At 32.7% G+C, this 21,347-nt stretch overlaps 1 protein-coding gene across 1 annotated transcript in view; it reads right to left on the bottom strand.

Moving 5' to 3' along the window:
- Positions 1-417: 417 nt before the first annotated feature.
- The window catches only part of LOC148277402 (uncharacterized), a 42,993-nt gene continuing 22,063 nt past the window's right edge, over positions 418-21,347 (bottom strand). Inside the window, exons 3-12 of the mRNA XM_088232917.1 lie at positions 20,108-20,239; positions 17,795-17,974; positions 17,322-17,708; positions 16,336-17,167; positions 15,937-16,046; positions 11,321-11,485; positions 10,193-10,371; positions 5,044-5,176; positions 2,268-2,382; positions 418-1,784 (exon numbers count right to left, since the gene is read on the bottom strand). Coding sequence (XP_088089043.1) covers positions 418-1,784; positions 2,268-2,382; positions 5,044-5,176; positions 10,193-10,371; positions 11,321-11,485; positions 15,937-16,046; positions 16,336-17,167; positions 17,322-17,708; positions 17,795-17,974; positions 20,108-20,239 — 3,600 coding nt within the window. The remainder of the gene's footprint in view (positions 1,785-2,267; positions 2,383-5,043; positions 5,177-10,192; positions 10,372-11,320; positions 11,486-15,936; positions 16,047-16,335; positions 17,168-17,321; positions 17,709-17,794; positions 17,975-20,107; positions 20,240-21,347) is intronic.

The following is a 21,347-nucleotide window of genomic DNA, read 5'->3' as shown; positions in this document are numbered from 1 at the left end:
ATTAGTAGTTTGGCGCGATCTAGATTTTGTTAATTTTTGTCTATAGATTTGAATAAATATATTTTTTTAAAGTTTAATCTATTAACAAATATATATAAAAAACCACGAAACTTCCTCATTGGAGGATGGAATAACTCAATGAAGACAAAGCGCGATTTGACTAAACGTTCGTGATTGAGGACTGCTGGAGATTTGCAAGTACTGACCTAAAGAATCCGATGGTAAGTAAGAAGTTCTCGCACCCTGTTCTGATCATCATTCACTAAAGTAATATCACTGAAAAACGCTCATTGCACTAAAACCACTCTAGCTAATTTTGAAGGCGAAAAATATTTAATTGACGTGAAATTAAATTGCTATTGTAAATGTGAGACTGAACAAAATTAAAATAATGGATAAGTTCAAGTTAAATTGTTTTTATATGTTGGTGCCCACCAGGCTACTTCTTTTTCTTTTAAATATACTGACAAACATTTCAGCTATGTGCATCGAGTTCTGCATTGCCAAGTCTTTTTCTAGTTGTATTATGTTTCCGATTGCTGTGGTGTAGTCGTGGAAGGTTTGCAACTCCGTCACTCCTAAACTTTGGTAGTTACCTATCCTTACTATTTCTGGACTGTGAGTCTCTCTGTGGTTCAACCCCCTTACGGTACAAATATGCTTAAGGTTGTCGGGTTCCTTACTGAGATACGGTAAATTCATAGTGAGACTGAAATGCAGAGAATTCCCCAAGAAACTGGGACGTGCCGACAAAAATCCGAGCTTATCATCCCATTTATATACGAGGCTTTCCCCGAGATGAATCATCACTCTGGACATTATCGAGTAAGCGTGACCGATTTCCGCTGGGTGGTGATGCGAGGTACAAGTCAACACCCGGATATGATCTTGCACGTTTATCCAAATGGCTATGTTGCTATCGTGGCTCATGAATACCCCTCTGCCATAGGACCAGTGTTTCCCGTGAAGTCGTTTATCGTCGTCGATTTCCTTACTATCGCAGAGAGGAATAAGCAGTCCCGAGGCGGCCAGAACAGCGCGAATCTCCGAAGGAGTATCCAGGACCTCGTTCATGGTGTAGTAAATTCCAGCTTTTTCATCAGACCTTACTTTACCGTAGTTGATTAGTTTTGCGAACTCATCGCTCAATAGAATAGTTGTTAAATTTCGTTCAACCGTCTCGAGTTGTCCAACGTTCATGTTTAGGGGGAGTTCGAATGCCTCCAGATTACGACTACATTCTATAGTCCCAGCGAGAATATACTTTCCCGGTGGATCAATGTTGAGATTGATAAATAAGGGAGCTTCCGTTTCCTCAACATCATTTTTTATCGAAATCGGTTTAGGAAGAAATAGAGACTCGGGGTGCTTCTGTAGATCCGAGTATATGTTGATGCAGTGTAGATCTTTGACTAACGGAATCATAAATTCTTCGAATGTCGCGTAGGCGTAGTAATCGGGAGCGACTATTCCGCCGTTGAAGTCCTCTTCTACAGCTTCTATAGCGTTTTTGTTGTCGGGTAGTTTCTTTACTGCCGGCCAGATGACATCGAATAGGTTGTGGTCGAGTTTGGTGATTCTGAGTTTGATTTTCTCGAAGACGGGCTTGGTGAGGAACCGGCCGAGGAAAGTGGTGGGAGGGCCCTGGTTGGAGGAGGCGCTGGGCGGAGGGACAGAGCGCGAGGGCCGGCGATGGTCCTGCAGCAGGCGGAAGCACCTTCCCAGGACGCACAGGGTCTCCTGCTCCACCAAGTTCCTCCGGGAGGTGACCACATCGTTGTTGACTGATCATCACACAAGTAACATTCGTCAATGCGCAATAACTACAACAACTGATCTTATAATAAGCATTTCCACTAGGTACTTAATTGTGCTGATTATGTAATTGTGCGATGATGAAAAAATAATTCTAATTTCATTCCCTATCCGAAACAAATTTATCGTACTTTGCAAAGTAATTTGATTAACATGTACTTATGACCAAACTGATTTTTCAGAAGGCAGTGATCCGCTAAGTGTATAATTTTGTGTTGAAAAAAAGTTTAACATAACAGCCAATTCAAATCAATAAATATGCATGGCGTGTAACACGACACAAATTGATTTTGCCAGTTGACTCATCGATACATTCTAACCTCTCAATCTATTCTAAAAATAACATATATTATATTGTATACGTGCGTTATACTTATTCCATTCCGAACTTTACTGAAACAACATGAAATACTTAATAAATATTAGGAACTCTAGTAATTAAAATAAATTACCTTTATCATTAAGCATTTCGTCGGCTAAAGTTTCTTCCGCACCAAAATCTTTAAGCAGTTGCTTATGTGATAGGAACTTATCACTTTCTTGGTAGTCTTCTGGCGTGTGTCCATTCTAAACCGGAGATATATTTAGAAAACGGTGCACTGATTAATTATACGTGATACACAATAAACATAGGATTTAAAATCGTCACAAGTGAATAAAAATGTAGGTCCAGAATGAGCAGTAAAAATAAATATTTTAAAAAGTTTACTGGATTGATTGATTTGCTGTTTATTTTGTAGAACTCCATATTTAAACTTATAATATTAGAAATCAAACATTGATTTGAGTCTACTGAACACTTTATTTTATTTTTACAAATATAAAAACGAAAATTTCGTGACAATTGTTTCGCCTTGTTAGGGCATTTTCTTAAATTTTCTCAAATTCTTAAAAATAGAAATATTGTATAACAATACATTTATGTTATTGTAAATTTCTTCGTAATATTTCAATCATGTTTTAATATTTAAGTGAACAGGAATCTATTGTAATATTATTGATATATTTTCGACAACAATTACCTAAAGTTATAAAACTATTAATCTTCATTAATAATCTCACAATACATACATGTATGTCAATAAATACTTACTTTTTTATATTTTTCCGAAATTAAAATACAAATACCTAAATTTCCTTATTACCTATTGAACATTTATCCTCGCCCTTAACCATTGGTTTTTCCCTCAATTATGATTAATGTACATAAGATTATTTTTATTTTCTACTTAAGTACCTTGAATTATATAACTATATAAGGACATTCAATCCATCTAATCTTAGCATTCGTTTGAAAATGCCCAAACCAGGCGAAACAATTGTCACAAAATTTTTGTTTTTATATTTGTAAAAATAAAATAAAGTGTTCAGTAGACTCAAATCAGTGTTTGATTTCTAATATTATAAGTTTACTGAAGTAAAATGTTTTCTTGTTCTTCATTAATGACATAATAAATAATTTCAGTCCAAGGGAAATAAAAAATAATTAAATCGATTTGTCTTATAATATGTTAACAATAATATTTATTGTAAGTAAGGATTTGCTTAAATAGTGCAAGCTAAGTGGTAAGTGTTCTTTACTGGAAGTCACTTTAAAAAGTACTGAAATTACAAAGGTAGGTACTTTCTATTCTTTGAGTCCAATGAAATATTAATCGGTTTCGGATGTTTGTAGCACTAACTTTGTAGTTCACTGTTATATTTTAAAGGTATAAATAAAATTATTTTTATGAAGCAATTTTTTTATTGTCACAACAACAAAATTGTGGCAACTATATGTTGCCCTCTTCAGGGTGAAACATTACAATTAAATGATAAAACTAATTAATTAAATAATTTGGAAATTCTTGAAATAAAAAAAGCCGCCAAACAAAATTTAAATATTTAAAATAATCAATTAAAACTTAAGTCAAAGCCATACTTTAAATATTTTCCCGATAAAGTCTAACCCTACCTCAAATAAAATTACCCCCTCCCCTACCCCCACCACACCATAAACACAATTACCTCCTCCTCTATCCTTATCGACACCCATTGTTAACTGTTTCTTTTAAATATGTATATTTATTTATTATATAACCCTGAAAAGGGCAACGTGTTTTATTTATTTATTTATTAGTTTATACGTACATTTTTACGAAAACGGCACAAAAAACACTCTGGTATGCTTGTACTATAGTTCTTAAAATGTAACTTAATTAGAATGACAGTTGTCAGAAAAAGAGACGACATAACTTTGTAGTAACGTCAAAGGAGTTATTTATATTGACACACAAAGAATCATTTGTATCTGGCGTATTAATTTATTTTTTTAATACAATTCTTGAAACATAAATCAACATAAATATATAAAATCAGCTTTAAAACTAAAAGACAACTAAAATAAACCTAATTATTAACGACGTTCTTACAAGGTTACATCATTTTGCAAAAAAACGTTAGAGACGGGACAAATTGATCGAATAATAAAATAATTCATTTGTTGTTGTTCATAAAAAAAGTATAAATGTCTTATTTTTTGGTGAATAATTGTATTAAACACACTATAGTAGGCATGTTTTTGCGTTTTTTATATCAATTCTCGGAAACAGAGTTTCATGATTGCATGAAATAACTGATAAAATCAATTTGATCAGTGATCGGTGATTTCCCATCACTAATGTAATTAGTTTGGCAGCTGTCATTCTAATCAAGCTATATTTTAAGGACTATAGGAGTAGGCTCAGTATATGAGGGGTCGGCAAGCCAGAAATATTAGTATGCCTAATGTTGCAATCGGTTCCTATATGGGCAAATGCCTGTTCTAAGAAACCGATTTGTTGCGGCAAATATGGTTTTCGAAAATGATTACTATAAATAAAAATGATATAAAAAAAATAGAAACAGTTATAGCCCAAAAAAGAAGAAAAAAAGTACAGTTTACGTTAAATGTAAAAATAAAATAAAATACATAAATATATATACATACACACATACATACTACATACATACATACATATATACACACATATATATACATATATACACACATACATACACATACAAAAATACAATATATTTACAATATATATTCGTGTAGTTGCCGAAACTAGTCGGTTATGACAATAAAAATGTGGTTCATAAAACAAAGTAATGTTATTTGTGCCAAAAAAAAAAAATATTAATCCCACTCATTGCATGAAAAGATATTTAGAGCTTATTGTTAGTGTCGATAAAAAAAATACTTACGTCATCTTGGTCTTTCGGATTGGCTCCCATATTGACCAGGATATTGTAAAAATGTCCATTATCCTTCAATACAGCAGCATAGTGGAGAGCAGTTCTTCCTTCAAAGTCTACTGCAGACAGAGTCTCAGGAAATCTGATTGCATTCAAACGTGTTTTCATTAATTCCCCTAAACTGAATCACGAACTGCCATGCTAAGAGATACCGCAGGACGGAAGACATAAAGATATTTTAAAAAGGCAAGAAACACACGGGGTTTGAGCATCACACATAAATTACTGTTCTTCCATTCTTTTTTTATGTAATTAAGGAGAAATTAAAAATATACAAATTCTTCAAAACAAGGCGATGAGGATTATAATCAAAATAAATATTTATTCTAATGTAGAAATAATGCACAAAGAAATTGGCTTGCTCACAGTAAAGCAACAAATTAAATATAATGTAGCAATTTTTATACATAAAATAATTAAGGGGATGAATAAAATAAAAACAATAATAAAATTTAACCAACAAAGTCATACATATGAAACAAGGGGTAAAAAAAGATAAGATTACTAATGAGGAGAAAAACAGAATCTCAAAACTCATTGTACAAGGGATTGAAGCTGTACAATGAGTTACCTGAAGAAATAAAGGAAATAGAAAAAATTGAAATATTTAAAATTAATTTTAAAAAATATGTTATTGAGAAATTTTGATAAAAAAATTGCAATATTATTAAAAGTTTATATTAATTCTGAAGATGTTATGAACTAACTTAATAAATAAATAAAAATCACACAGATAAAAATATCGTTCTCAAAATTCGCTCTGAAATCACATGATATTTTTTTTGCTCTTTTTTTTAGTACATTCAAAGATGGTGTTGCGATTTAATATTAATTATCGTCGTATTATCGTATTATCGAAGTATTATTATTCTAAGTATCTACAAAACTGTTATTGAAGAAAGAAAAAGACTTCTGTGCGGGGGCCATTTTTAATAAAAATAAATTATTGGCTTGTAAATAATTTCTTTTAATAAATAATAGTCCAAGCACTGAAGTTTTGGCTTTATGGGTATTCAAAAAAAAATAGTTGACCATCATCATCATTTCACCTTTCCCGGCCAATGGTGCATCGGGCACTGTATTAGTATACCGATTGCAACGTATCTCGATCATTTTATATATAAAGACCATATTATCATTCTTGCGCTTCACACCCCAGTTCAGGTACCATAAAAAATTCAAAGAAAATCACACATTCAAATAAATTGACATTCGCGGGAATCATACTTTATTAGGTAAAACTTATTTTTGTAGTTGATTGTTGTATATATTTCAAGTGTAAATATTTTTTATACTAACTGTTATTATTATTTAAAAATGTACATACTTATTTAATTTAACAAAAAAAAAGAATAAATTAAAATCACAATTTTCATCCAAAATGGGTAATAAAATATTATAAGTGAAAAAATGTTTACTAAGTTTTGGATCGGGTTGTGGTCCCGTGGTAAGTGTTACGGACTCAGGAATCAGAGTTGCGAAGTTCGCACCCGTTTTACCACAACAGGATTCCCATTTTCGAGTAATGAGCTATTTACAACTCGATGAAAATGGCCCCCGGAATAATTGAAATTGTAGTAAATCATAAAAACGCAAATATTTATTTTTTCCAAAAAAAAGTTTTAAGTAAAGCTTATGCAGAATGTTTTGTTATTTTTCGCGGTTTGATCATAAATAAATATTAATTATTTAGTAAATTAGTTTTTCCATAGTAATATTGTAAACGCGAAAGTGTGTTTGTTTGTTTGTGTTTCCTTCACGTCTCAACGGAGGGACCGATTGACATATCTAAAATAAATCTATTTATTAATTTTTAAAATTTATATTATTGTCTTGCTTTATCTATAGTTAGTAAGGTTTTCTTTTTGTATTTGTTTTATCGTAAGATTTTGGATTTGTGAACAAAATAACGATGCTTTGACATCATAGACTAACGGATCATTGTATTTATTTCATAGCGAAAGATCGAGCTACTTTCAATCAGGATAAAATATATCATTCCACCAGAAAACTTCTTATTGATAAGCAAAAACTCTTATTGATAAACGACACAACTACTTAACTACCCAAATAATGTCTCCTTTTTTACCACGTGAGTAGGGTTGCCATCCGTCCCGATATATCGGGACTGTCACTGTTATTGAGCCTTCTGTCCCAACGCAACGTCCCGATGAAATCTATAATGTTCCGATTTAAACTAACACAGTGAAACGCTGTTAATCAATAAAAATCTTCCACGGCCGTACTGACTATGAATGTGAAAATAATGTGGCAAATAATTTCAGCAATTGATGTATCTAAAGAATTTTATGGAAGCTAAACTTGCTTCGATATAGTGGAAGTCGATAGGTTCTGTGAAAGAAAAATGTTTTTTTTTTGTCAACATTTGAAATTGAGCGAGTATTTAATTTCCATTCATGCTCATAAAACCATAGTGGAAAAAGTAATACCATTGATGTTGGTCCAGTGAAAAGTAACGATAAAAAAATATCGTCAGCTACCAAGGTACGTATTCTGATGGGACGTTAAAATTTATCTTCAATTTTATCTATAAAGTCAAATTAAGTTTTCTGTATGAAAAATATAATATGTTTACAATTTTTTCTAAACATGTTCAATTACCGGTTACTGACAAAGATACTTTGAATTTTCATACAAATAAACACACTTTAAATAAATATCGATATTCGTTTATACCGTCGCAGTATATACCAATGAAGAAAGCCGTTCATAATCGCGGCCCAGGGACTGTAGAATCAATATTGCAGTATTACGTTAATATTAAGTAATAGAACAAATATGGCCAGCGGTATTTCTTCCGCAAGAAGTACCATATAAAATGTAAGAAAATCATTTGTATTACATTTCTGAAAACCATTGTAAAATTGCCTTTTTTATTACTACATATCCCCATTCCAGAATGTCCTGACCAGACCCTGGCGAAATTTGTCAACCCTACACGTGAGCGAAGCCGCGGGTAAAAGATAGTACCAAATAATTAGAATGTGCGAAACTGAAAAACGACAATGATCTTTACGAACAGTTTCGGGAAAGCGCGGTTGCCCTTATTGAATGCGGTCTGCTACCGCAACTTATACATTATAGTAGGGCCAATTTAATAGGTCACATTTGACATTTGTCGGTTTTAGCTTCATAGTGAGGTGACCTGCATAAAAACATCGATTAAAGTGAATGAATCGATTCGGACTTCAAACATAATATATGTGAATTGAATTCAGTTACTATGAAAAAGTACTTGTAGGTACTGTAATTTTATTTTAAAATCATAAGTCGAATCCCTGTCCCATTATTATTTTCCATCGTGAATTTAAGGAACAAAATAAGAAAAGTACATAATTTAACAAAATTCGATTTTTCTGGGTAACATCCCTAGTGTTTAAAAAGAAAAAGGGTTCACTGAATCAACATTGTAACGACGTTTAGAACAAAAAAGTTTATTATGTTTAGAATGGTTTATTAGTGAAAGTAAATCGTAAAATTACATTCTTTTGTCATTATTACAATAAATATGTAATTGTAATTGAAAATAGTTAAGCAATTGTGCGGTTCTAAATTCGAAAAAATTAATAATATTTTATTACCACCCTTACAAGGTTATGTTGTTAAATTTTGATGAAGTGTCAAATGTGACCTATTAAATTGGCCCTACTGTAGTTCAAAAACTTCTAATGGATAGACGGGGTCCACGTTCATGACGCGCACAGAAAGCGGTACTGACGGGATAGAAACTCCCCGCTCCCGCGTATCACACCCGACGGACCCTTGTCGATATCGCAGCTTTAATGTGCGTGATCGATATTTAGATTTTCAGTAAAATACAAGTTTTGTTTTCAGCTAAATATCAAAAAAGATTGTATACAAAAAAGCACTATTAATTAATAGTATTGAGCTGCCGGAAAACAATTTATTTATCAAGCGAAACAAGAGACAAAGGCAGCGGGAAAAAATAATCGTAAAAATATGTAATATATTTAAAAAAAATCATAATAGAACTAAGAGTGTGGCTATGCTTTTTTATGAATATCTGAATTCTATATACGAGTGTGTCTTTTGTCATTATGAATGTGTTCTTGAAAACGTATGAATATTAAAAATTCAAAATTAACGAATGAATTAAAAAAGTAATGCTATTAGTAAAAAAGTCAAGCCGGTAAAAAAAAAACACAATAAATATAAATATGTCATTAGATGAAAAACCAACGACAAGAAAAAACGTTCACAATTCGATTACACGCAACCCACTAAGGTTAACATTATCTTTAGATACAAAAATCATCACATTTCTAAGATCCTATGGATATATATGTTGAGGAGTGTACGAGCTGTAAAGATTATCTCGTCCTAGGAGAAGATAAATTTAGTAAGTGGGCTGTATTGCTGGGGAAGGAAGGTTGCGCAACTCCACTAACCTGCTGACGATGAGGCGTGACGTGTGATGGAACCTGGCTGGTGAAGCTGGCGGTCGTGAGACGCTGGCACAGCTAGTATGGAGCTGGCGGTCTAAATGGACGCTGGCCCAGCTCGCTTGATGAAAGAAAAGCACTTCACTCGTAGAACGTTATTTATGTACTGATAATATAAGGTTTTTTCCGGCATTCAGACGTAGCATTATTGTTACATGGAGTGCGCTAGGATATGGGAAAGATAGGTAGGTATGTTCAGATTTAGTTGAGAGTTGGTCCGAACAATATGTATATTTAATATATATATTTCTGTGGTTTGGATCTAAAAGGGCTAATGCAAAATTTTTTTTTCTTACCGACATTTTAAAGAGGGTCGATATCGATAAACTAAAAAAAAAAAAATATTTACACAGACATCTATGGAAATGTTTTTTATAAAACGTTATATAATAATCCTTGTAAAATGCCACACAGTTCATTATGACGTCACAAAATGGCTTACAAATGGCACTCCTGTCGTATTACGATTGACGACATTGGGCCTTTTAGATTCGAGCCACACACATATTTGTAAATATCAACGCTTTAGTTTTTATCAAAACGCATCCGGGCAGCGTCACAAAACTACCGCATTCCTTCCGTGCGCCATGAACGTGGACCCCGTGAGTACCTACCTGCCAGCCAAGTAACGCACGACGGAGGTGTGTCCAAACAGCACTGCCACGTGCAGCGGCGTGGCCCCCGAAGGGGTAACTTGGTCGCGGGCCACGGCGAACTTGCGGCGATCGAGCGCCGCCTGCAGCTCGCGCAGGGCGCCCTCGCGAGCGGACAGATGAACGCGCTTTATTTTGTTCTAAAAGGAGACAAGAATTGGAGATGTATGGGTGTTTAAACATAGGGAGTATGGAGAGTGTTACACAGTATGCAAAATGCCCACACATTAAAAAAAAAAAAATATTTTTACGATAACATTTGCCGCGAGACTGTTGAAGTTTAGGTATTTTAACATTTTCATGGTAGTATTGAAAAAATTTTTGGGTAAGCAAATTTTATTATAATTTTTTTTAGTATTTATTGCAAAGATAAAATATAAACAAATAAATATTTTTTTTAAAATTAATAATATATATTAAGCAGCTTCAGAAAATTATAAAACTTCAAAAAGCATAAAACTTCCAGTTGACGGTTACTACTAGTCTTAAACACTGGCATTAATTTTCATATTTTTTGCCATTTTTTATTAAACCTGTTTCTTTTTTGTTTTCTGCAGACAGAAACTGATGCTTTTGTAAATATTTTTACAATTTGTGTGGCTTGACTGTGTCAGGAAAACCCCTTAGTGGAAGGTAGTATTGTCTCCTTCGACGATTCATGTTTATTTGTTCCTAGTCATTGAATTTTGTTTAGAACATTATCGCGAATCTTGACGTCACAACAACCAAGGCCAAACACGTCGCGTTTTTCTACGAACGTATTTTTATTGAATTTCTTTTTTACATTTACGTATGAAAACATTTCTCCATAGTATTCATATTGATTTTGAAAATACAATTAATTGATCTAAATCTATTTCATATATTTTAATCGGTGTTCGAAGTATGTGATATTTCCCTATTTAAAATAACTGTTATTAACTAATCAAAAGAAATAGATAATCTTCTAACAGATCAGGTCCCAACATATTTATTCATGACTTGACATAATAATGTGTTTTTTAAATAACGAATAAATGAAAATAAAAATAAAATAGTTGTAAAGTTTAAAATTTGGTTAGATAGTCAAATAATTATTTAAATGCTCACCATGTAAGAAGGGACATTATCCAGAAAAGCTTGTAGCTCGGGGTTCCTGGCCATGTGGCCCACAAGCCTGTCTCCTTCCCCGTTGAGGACGAGTGATGCTAACTGCTCCATGTTCCCGCTGTCGATGAGCAGCTGAATTTCAGCGTCGTCGATATTTATGTCAGTCTGAAAAACGAAGCTCCCATTACTAGAGACAGACCGTATAATGAAGATGAATTTTGAAAATACAAAAAGGCAGAAACAAAAAAAAGCATGCTATGTATTTGAAGACAATATTTTTAGTTGGCCTGGACTGGATTCAACTTCCTAGGGAGCTGTCAATATAAACATATTACAACAGAGATAAGGAACATTTTAGAGAAGGTAATATAAAAGTCTAGGCATCTACAGGGCTTATGACCAGTCATTGGCTGGTTTAAGTGGCCACTGTACACACTGTGTAACATTCACCATTCTTCCTATATTCGAATATATATATTCTTTCAATTCATTAATCTGTTGATGTTAGTGAATTTAAAGAGCTGAAACCTTTATTTATGCGGGTGAGATTAATCTAATTGAATTATTTTGCCTCGTATGTAGGTGGTAACACCTGGTTAAACCTGATTATGTTAAAGAGCTCGCTTTGAGCTTGGAGGATGAGATTGATCAAAATGTAAGCTCTCGCCTTTCACACAGTAGCCAGGCTCTTTATGGACCTGGGCTTGGAGGACGAGAACTAGTCACAAGAACACGTCACAATAGATCTTCACAGGTCGCAGTGACGTCAGGAGCTTGCATAGCACTGACCCCCACCACTAAGAATAAGAGTAAGACAGTATACTATTCATCAATGAGTGTTGCAGCACTATTATTAAAAATACCTACCTAGGTACCACGCGCGGTCCGTTCATAGAACGCATTGAACCATTGCTTCCCCTAAATTTAACCAAATAATGTTTGCAAAATATCATGTTTAATAAATTAATTTTAAGTCATGATACCTAGCATTTAGATCTATTTAACCAAATGTAATAATAATTTTACTAATAATAGCGATAAATTGCGGAGGAGTTTTACTATCGCCTTATAAATATAAAAATAAAAACCAACGTATCCATTCGTCAGCGCTGTCATGTGCGTACTGATCGGCGCGTACTTGCTACTGGCTGGCTGCGTATCGATCTCAAGCAAATAACGATGGAACCAAATTCGAAAACGCGCAATCCGCGCGCAAGCTCAAACTGAAATTTTCACCTGGCCCGATACATTATTGTTCGTACATTTTTCATGTAGTTTTGACGCGATGCGGCAGTAAAACGCCGCGCAGCACAGATGCGGTTTTGGTATTTTGGCACTGAACATAATATTATAATAATTATTTTGTGATGGAGTAGGAATACAAAAAGAAAAGAAGAATTTAAATTAAAGATTTTATCAATAACAATGTTTATTTGTCATAAGAAAAAAGTGTATAATCTACTATATTGATTTTTTGCGTACAAATAATGACCAATTCTTTTTCGTTGAAAAGTCATATCATATCTATTTTGGTTTCACTGCACTTTAGTCAAATAAAATATAACGCCAAAAAATATTTGGCAGTTATTTATTAAATTATATACTAAAGTAAAGTTGGTTGATTTGCAATAACAATTTATTAGTAGATATGTAAAATTAATGTCATTATTTCTAATCATATATATATAGCTTTCAATGTCTTATGGACATTGTATCTTATTACGAATATGTACTATATGTACCTATAAATATATTAATTGCTTCTCTAATTAAAAACCCCATCGCACGCTCCTGCTAGGTACCTAGTATAAAATATTATTATCGTAATAAGAAAAAGAGTATTTTTGGTTTTAGATTTTGAAACAAATAACAACATTCTTATTTGAAAAAAATATACAGATTTTCAGTGGTAAGGCCTTATAAATAAATAAAAAATAAGTATGTTAGAAAAAAAAGGTAAAGTCGAAAACGAATTATGCAAACGAGGCAATGAAAAAAATGTTAATATGAACCCTTTGATTAGGTTTTGGATCTATATAAATGTGAGAGTATAATAAATATATCGTCGTGATCGTAGAACAACGACAGATGTGCGAAAAATGCGACATTGACTTTCTTTTTTTTTTGAAACCAACAGTCATAATTATAAACAATACGTACAGAATAACAACAAATAACAAGACCTATTACGGGTTTCATAAATGAACAAAAATATAAAAATCAAAACGTACGGTTCGTTAGGGGTGAAAGGAAGTGGAAGGAAGAAATGGAAAAATAGGGAAGGAAGAGAAGAAGGAAGAAGAAATAGCGAGTAAATATAAAACAATGAAAAAAGAGATAAAAATTAATATAAATGTACATGAACACATGCATACACAAATACACTTACGTACATACATACGCGTACATAATAATAAAAGAATGAAAACTAATAAATAAAACGAAAAGAATAGAAACTAAAATTTTTAGTCTTGTGACGTCTCTATCGCAATTTTGATATGTTTTTTAAAACAATATTTTCTTTCGTTGAAAAGATCTATCGTGCTAAAGTTTTTATCGTATGACGAGCATAGTCGATGAATATATTAATTTTTATTTTTATTTCAACAGAGAGGGAAAACATTTTTGAGAAGGGAATATGGAAGTCTAGGCATTTACAGGGCTTATGATCTATCATTGGCTGGTTTAAGTGGCCACTTTACACACTGTGTAACATTTAAAATTCTGCCCATGTTTGAACATCCACATTTCCTCAACTCTTCCATCCGTTGACTTTTCTAGTCACTTCACAAAAGTCAACAGATGGAAGAGTTGAGGAAATGTGGATGTTCAAACATGGGCAGAATGTGTAAAGTGGCCACTTGCCAATGACAGGTCATAAGCCCTGTAAATACCTAGACTTCCATGTTCTCTTCTCAAAAATGTTTTCCCTCTCTGTTAAAATAAATTTAAATATGAATAACTCCCTAGGGAGAAAATCCAGCCAGTCTGCAAGTATTTGGACATACTCAAACATTGTTGGATATTCATTTTTACCCAGATTCACTTGTTGAAGAGATGTTGAAAAAATATGATTTAGTCTGCTATTGAATCAGGTATTCTAAATTTAATTAGTGATAATAGTTTAGCAGAATCAATTTCGTTACTTAAGATTTTATACAAAAACACCTGCTCTTAAACAATTCTTCGATCTTTAAAAGAAGTGATCCCATAGTGTTTTGCTGCATCTACATTATGAGGAAAATTATTATTTATTTTGTAATTCAAATGTTTGGTAAATTTGTTTTGTATATTATAATTCTTTTTTGTATGACAATCCTAAATATGATTCCATACAATTTAACCGAATTCAAGTAGGCTGCGCACATATCATAAAAAAATCTGTTTTAATAAAACATTTATGTCACCAAATGGCTTTGACACTAGAATTGCAAATCCCAGCATTTTATATGCTCTTTGAACAATATTATCAATGTGGCTTACATAACTCAATTTCCCGTCCAAAATCAATCCTAAATCCCGGATTTCATTCACATTATTTAACAAAATAGAATCAACATTATATGGATGTGTTATTTCGTTACGTTTACGGGTGAAAGATATTTGAGTGCACTTAACTATATTGAGAAACAATTGATTCTATTCACAGTATCTACGGAAAGATTCCAGATCTTTACGTAAATCTAAAGCATCTTGCGGAGAGGATATTTCAAAAAAATAATTTAGCATCATTGGCAAAAAGTAACAATTAAGAATATTTTATACAATCACCAATGTCATTTGCATATCATAATATAAATAATAATGGTCCCTAGGTGCGAGGCTTGTGGGATTCCGGAAGATGAGGTGTACCAGTCCGAATTCACTCCATTAACCACTACAGCCTGTGGGCGATTGAGAATATACGAAGTTATATGTGGTCTTAAAAAGGTTACATAAAGGCTTTATATTCCAGGTTTGAAAAAACCAAATATGTATAACTAATTCAAGTATCAAATGATTTGTTTTTGTACTTATCAAGTTGTGTACAGTGTCAAAAAAACCGCTCTCATGTAAAGTAGAAAAAAATCACATGCGTCGTTGTTCTACGATCATGACGATACATATATACACTATGCACTACTGCATTACAAAATACACTATATCAGTATTCAATATAGTTTGAATTATTACACACAAGTATAGTAAATGAATATAACGTGATAAGAATTCGTAATTCATAATTATGGTAGATTGTTGATGGTAGAAAATAAACCGCAAATTTAAATTAACCTCTTCTCTATTCAGGTACTTACTGGTCATGAATAAACTTTAAATAGGAATTCATAAAACAAGCGAGCAAATCATTCATGTTGATGTATGGAAAATGTGCAAAAACAAAAATGCAAACTGGTGCAAAAATGCCATGTCTAATTTATTTTACTTTCATGCTATGTACAGAAAAGTTATCTCTGACAGGATCAAGTAGTTACTTTTTAAAATATTGCACGACGAATATGGCGCAGCTGATTCGTTCTGATAATAGCTCCGGCATTGATAAGAAAAATATGAGTGCAATATTTACGATATCATCCTCAAATGAAATTATCCTCTGGTGTTTTGTTAAGAACCTTTACCTCATCAGGAGAATGCTCATTTTCTCTGTGGTCGGCATCCAGAGAATCTACTTCGGGGTCAGCGTTGATGACTCCTTCTATAGTGGATTCACACCCTTGCGAATTACGACCTGTGACGGAATATGTTTTTTAACAAAGATGAAAACAAACGACGCCTTGATTATCAACAACACAAATCCTAAAATATGTACGTTCTATTATTTAGTTGTATGAATAGATATTAAAATATTTTAAGATGCGTACAATAAACCTATCTATAAGTGTTCATGCAAGTTTGATTTCAATAATAACTAACACTAGTTTTGGCATGCAATATCCTGTTTATCCAATTTGAGTTTGCCATTTTTTCCTTCTGACAGTTGAAAATATGCTCCACGATATTATCATTTAAATCATTACCTTTTGAGCTTTGAATGTTTTTCTTATCTTCCACTTCCAGAACATCAGCTGTGTCAGTTTTGTGCACGTCGCCATATTCAGAAGCGCTCTCTCCCCGGATAGTACTTTCTTCATCATCATTGTCGTTGGAGTCGAGACGTTCCCGGCTGCCTCTGATTTTTCCTGAATTCAAATCTAAATCCAGGTCATTACTCTTTTCATCATCCATACTCTGAATTTGAGGACCTTTATATTGACTGTCAAACGACATTTCTGTAGCACTCTGACTGTCGGCATCGAAATGGTCCTCTTCCTCGTAATCACTCGTCGCAGTTCTATCTTTAATAGTAGAAGTGTGCGTGTTGCGTTCACTTTTAATAGGGGATAATGGGAATTCAGATCCAACTGGTGAAGATGGATAGGTTCTATCGCCGTCTTCAAAAGGCGACGGTGAATGATTTGTATATTCGTGGTTACTGAGTGTCGATTTGCGATTGTTTTCATCGTCTAATGATACTGGTGTTTGTCTGTTTTTAATTGAATCTGGTGTTTTAGTGCTTGGAATACTTTGTGCGGATGCTGTTTTTGACATTCGTTCATTAGTATTAGAATCTAGAGTTTTGGAGGTTGTGTGCTTATTACTAGGTGCGGTTTGAGGTAAAGTTGCGGATTTTTTATGAGTGCTGTGTGCAGTAACATTAGTGTTGGAGGAATGTAAATTGTCAGTAGAAGCGTTAGAGTCATTATTGATATGTATATCTGTATCAGGTGACCCAACGTCTTCACTGACATTTTCCCGGTCTTCACCTTTGAAATGTTCTCCTTTGAATGATGTTTCAAATTCTTTGTTATCCTAGAACAAAATTCTTTATTATTGCAGCAATTGGACGTCTCCCATCGGTAGAAAAACATCGTGAAATAATACATCAACTGAATAAAAATAAAGCGTAGCAAATAAAATAGTTTTGCTCGTTCACACTAGAAGTGTTGAAATAAAGCTTACTAACGTTTTCAGACGATCGGTCATTATCTAGATCATTTTTAATGTCTCGATTGTCTTCGTCTTCGTCATGATCCAAGTCAATATTTTCCGTTAGGGCCTTGTAAGTTTCGAAGCCAGGAGAAACGAAAGAAGAAATATTTTTTTTCAAAACATTCGCTGTAGTTGGTATAGCTGGGACGGAGGAGGGTTTCTTCGTAGCTGTTGTTGAGCCCAATAGTTTCCTCGGTCTGGTAGGTAAAGGGGCCGTTTGAATATCAGCTTTTAGTAAATTCCAATCCCAGGAGGCAGGATATGTTGCACTCGCGATTCTCGGCGCTTCTGGAATGACGTACAGCTGCGCCTTGTCTATGTCTGCTGGGCGATTCTTATAGAAACCAGCAGATTTCATTTTCTGAAATCATTTTTATTGGCAAGAGATAAGTTTGATTAATTTTTAAAAAAAGATAATATAAATATGACCGAACGAATAATGCTTACGTTATCTAATTTTCCTTCCTGAGCTCCATGATCCAAAAGAGCATTATAAATCAGATCATCATCTTTGGCAAGTATTGACCAATGAAGAGGGGTTCTTCCATCATTATCTGTAGTTTCTGTACCTTGAGGAAACCTCTCTAGGATATACGCAGCGATGTCATGATGTCCTAGTCCTGCTGCCTAAAAAAACAATACACGCCTTATAATATAGAAATGTCTCATATTCATATTTGTCTTAAATATACAAATACAGACACTCATCTTTTTATTATTTTAATATACTTATAAGCAAATAATATAGGCGAGTCGATATTTTTAACCAGAGTAATTTTTTTAAAAGTAGTTTATATGAAAGCACACGAAACAAACATGAAATTTTATATACATTTACAAAAACATTTAAAGGGATTAATAAAACTCGAAATATGTTATAAATGATTAACGATAAATTATAAATGTTGAACCGTGAGAATTATTAGTAACTCCGTATCTGAAGAAAAAAAATTGTCCGTTAGAAAATTGGAGGTTTCCTATTTAGGTACTAAACTCAACAGCTAATAATTATTTCAACCGCAAAAAACAAATACTTGGAATTGTATTCTATACTAAAACCCTACAGAAATCATCAATTATACAGAAATGTTTACGGTTGGACGAGTGAACTCCTTTGCTGTTCCACTAAAATAAAATACAATATATACTCGTACATAAAAATGAATGTAAAACGCTCCCTCGAGTTTGCCTTAAACACGAGTATTTACTCTATTAGAGAGGTACAAACGTTATCATCAACTATGTATGAACAAAAGATTTGTAAGTTTGTAATTATTTTGCAAACAATTTTTTGAATAATTAAATAAAAAAACTTTGCAAAAGACCCTGGAGCCCATGGCAACGCCTAAAAAGCTCCAAAATGATGCTTCTTCAACCCACTGCAGGGTGGATCCACTCACTCCTGAACAAGCAGCGACTACAAATGCAGAGACCACCGTAAGGTGAATATTTAACACAAAAAATTATTTATTTTACAACTTTCGTTTAAAAATTCTTTTTTTTTCTATCTTTACAATTGAATTATTTTTAATATATTTTTTTAATTATTTATGTTTCCTTAATTATTTTTTTTATCTTTTAGGTACATTTTTTATCTGTTAGTTGCTTTTATATTATTTGTTAAAACTAAAATAACTTTTTTATAAGGTTATATTGTCTGTACTACTTAGCCTTCTTACTGGATTAAATTTATATTTTTGCACTACAACAGGCTAGGAGGCTCAATTAAAGTAGTGAACTACAGTACAGAACACCCAGGTTCGACATATAATTTTTGTGGTCTCATCCGGGAAACGAACCCGAAACCTTCCGTGAGTGAGTCAAGTGTCTTAGCCAATACACCATGGAGGCCATTATTATTTTTATGTAATATCCAACACATTTTCTGTTTACCTCGGTAGATAAAGCACCAGAATAGCTTAGATTTAATGTAATGTCTTCTAGTGATTGTAATTTAGTTCTTTTGATTATGAACTCAATTTTTTTGCATGTTCATAGTCTCTATCAAATCTACTATAGGTAATATAAATTATTAGAGGTAAAAAAATTACGCCTAACTTCAGTTGATTTGAGGTCATAAATTAAATCTTTATATTTTTCTAAAACACGTACGTCTATTTATAGTTATAACATTGAATAATCATGTTTATATAATGATGTGTAATACCTTTGCCCAATAACAAGAAAGCAACAGCTTTTCGTTTTCATACAATGCGCGTTCTTAAGTTGAGCTTTGTAGCATAAAGTATATTTGCGTGTAATCACGCAATTGTTACGATAACTTTATGGCTGCATAGATAATAATATAATCGTACATAATTTACCATATTCCTTGTAGGAAAAACATAAGCCAATTCTTACACAATCACACGATATATTTTACTTTATATCGGCTGCAGGCGTATGTTATTAATAAAATATGTAAAGAAACATAACCGATAACACTCAGGAAATACGCATGCATATATCGATAAAACTATTCGAAAAATACCTACGATGTTATTTATGATATTATCGATACATTTCGCAGTACCTACAAAGACACGACTGGAAATGATACGCCACTTTTTTTTCATTCTTAAGAAATTATTTGTCGGGGAAAATTAAAAAGGAAAAGGAAGAAAGTGTAAATTATTCTAGCGCGGAAAACAAAGTCAAAAATAAATTACATTTCTTGTTTTTGAATAGCACTTTTTTCCTTACAGCATTTCAAATTTCCGCCGACGATATTATTTTTGTAAAGGTTTATTTTAAGCTTACCTTGTGTAAAGGAGTCAATCCGTTTAAATCTTGACTTGAAAAGATAATAGGTGGAATTGGATCAGCTGTGACCGTTTTGAATCTTTTTAGATCATTCTGTATGACAGCGGTGTGCATTTCCTTTATGGTACACTGTTGAGTTAAATATATTTGTTTATTAAAAACACATCGCTACATAGATGATTGAAACCCCGATATTTAATATGCAATGAACAAATTAAGTGATTTACAAATGTTTTTTTGAAACTTGATAACATAAAATAATATGAACATATTACAACAGAGATGAAGAACATTTAAGAGAGTGAAATATAGAAGTCTAGGCATCTACAGGGCTTATGCCCTGTCAAAAGCTGGTTTAAGTGGCCACTTTACAAACTGTGTAACATTCACAATTCTGCCCATATTTGAACATCTATATTCCTTCAATTCTTTCATCTGTTAATGTTTGTGAAGTTAAAGAGCTGAAACCTTTATTTATGCGGGTGAGATTCATATAATTGATATATTTCACCTACATACTAGGCAACACCTAAAAATGATTTTTTTTTCAATTTCTATACTTCTTCATGGACAAACTCAAAATATTGTTGATAAAATAATGTATTACTGTTCGGGAAAGCTTGTTTTCAAAATAAAAAAATCTTGTGATGAATTTCAAACTGATATTTTTTATCAATTCAAGACATTTGAAATGCAAGTTTTTTGTCGTCATCAGTTTTCGTCAATCGCACAACGCACACAATCACCACATAATGATAGGTACTATTCTTCGACATTTTAAACTTTTCGTAGTTAAACGTCATACTTTATTATTTCCATTAATAAGTTGAGAATAGTTCTAAAATTAAAATAAAAACATTTGCCAATTCTCATTTTCCGTAATAAAATATAATTAATTAACTTCAAGGTACCTGGACAAATAACTTGACAAGTACCCCCGTTTAGTTGCGAAAATTCGCGAACAGTATACTCTTAAAATGCTATTCTGAATCGACTCCATCTAATCGGCAATAACTTTTCGTATTAACTATTAGATGACCCTTATGATAAAGATTATAACTACAAAAGGACACGTCTGTTATACCTTTGAAATAAATATAAAAAATATAAGAGAATATGTTTCTTAAGCTGATAAGATTAAAACAAGAAATATAAAAGACTATGCTTATAAAATTTATAAGATAAAGGATATAACTACAAAAAGACATGCCTGTTTCACCTTTAAAATACAAATTAA

Source organism: Micrasema longulum, unplaced genomic scaffold, assembly GCF_059751315.1.
Source record: "Micrasema longulum isolate JH-2025_06_02 unplaced genomic scaffold, ASM5975131v1 h1tg001038l, whole genome shotgun sequence".
NCBI classification, from domain to species: domain Eukaryota; kingdom Metazoa; phylum Arthropoda; class Insecta; order Trichoptera; family Brachycentridae; genus Micrasema; species Micrasema longulum.
Note: the sequence above shows the minus strand (reverse complement) of the source record. Positions and strands in the feature narration are given on the sequence as shown.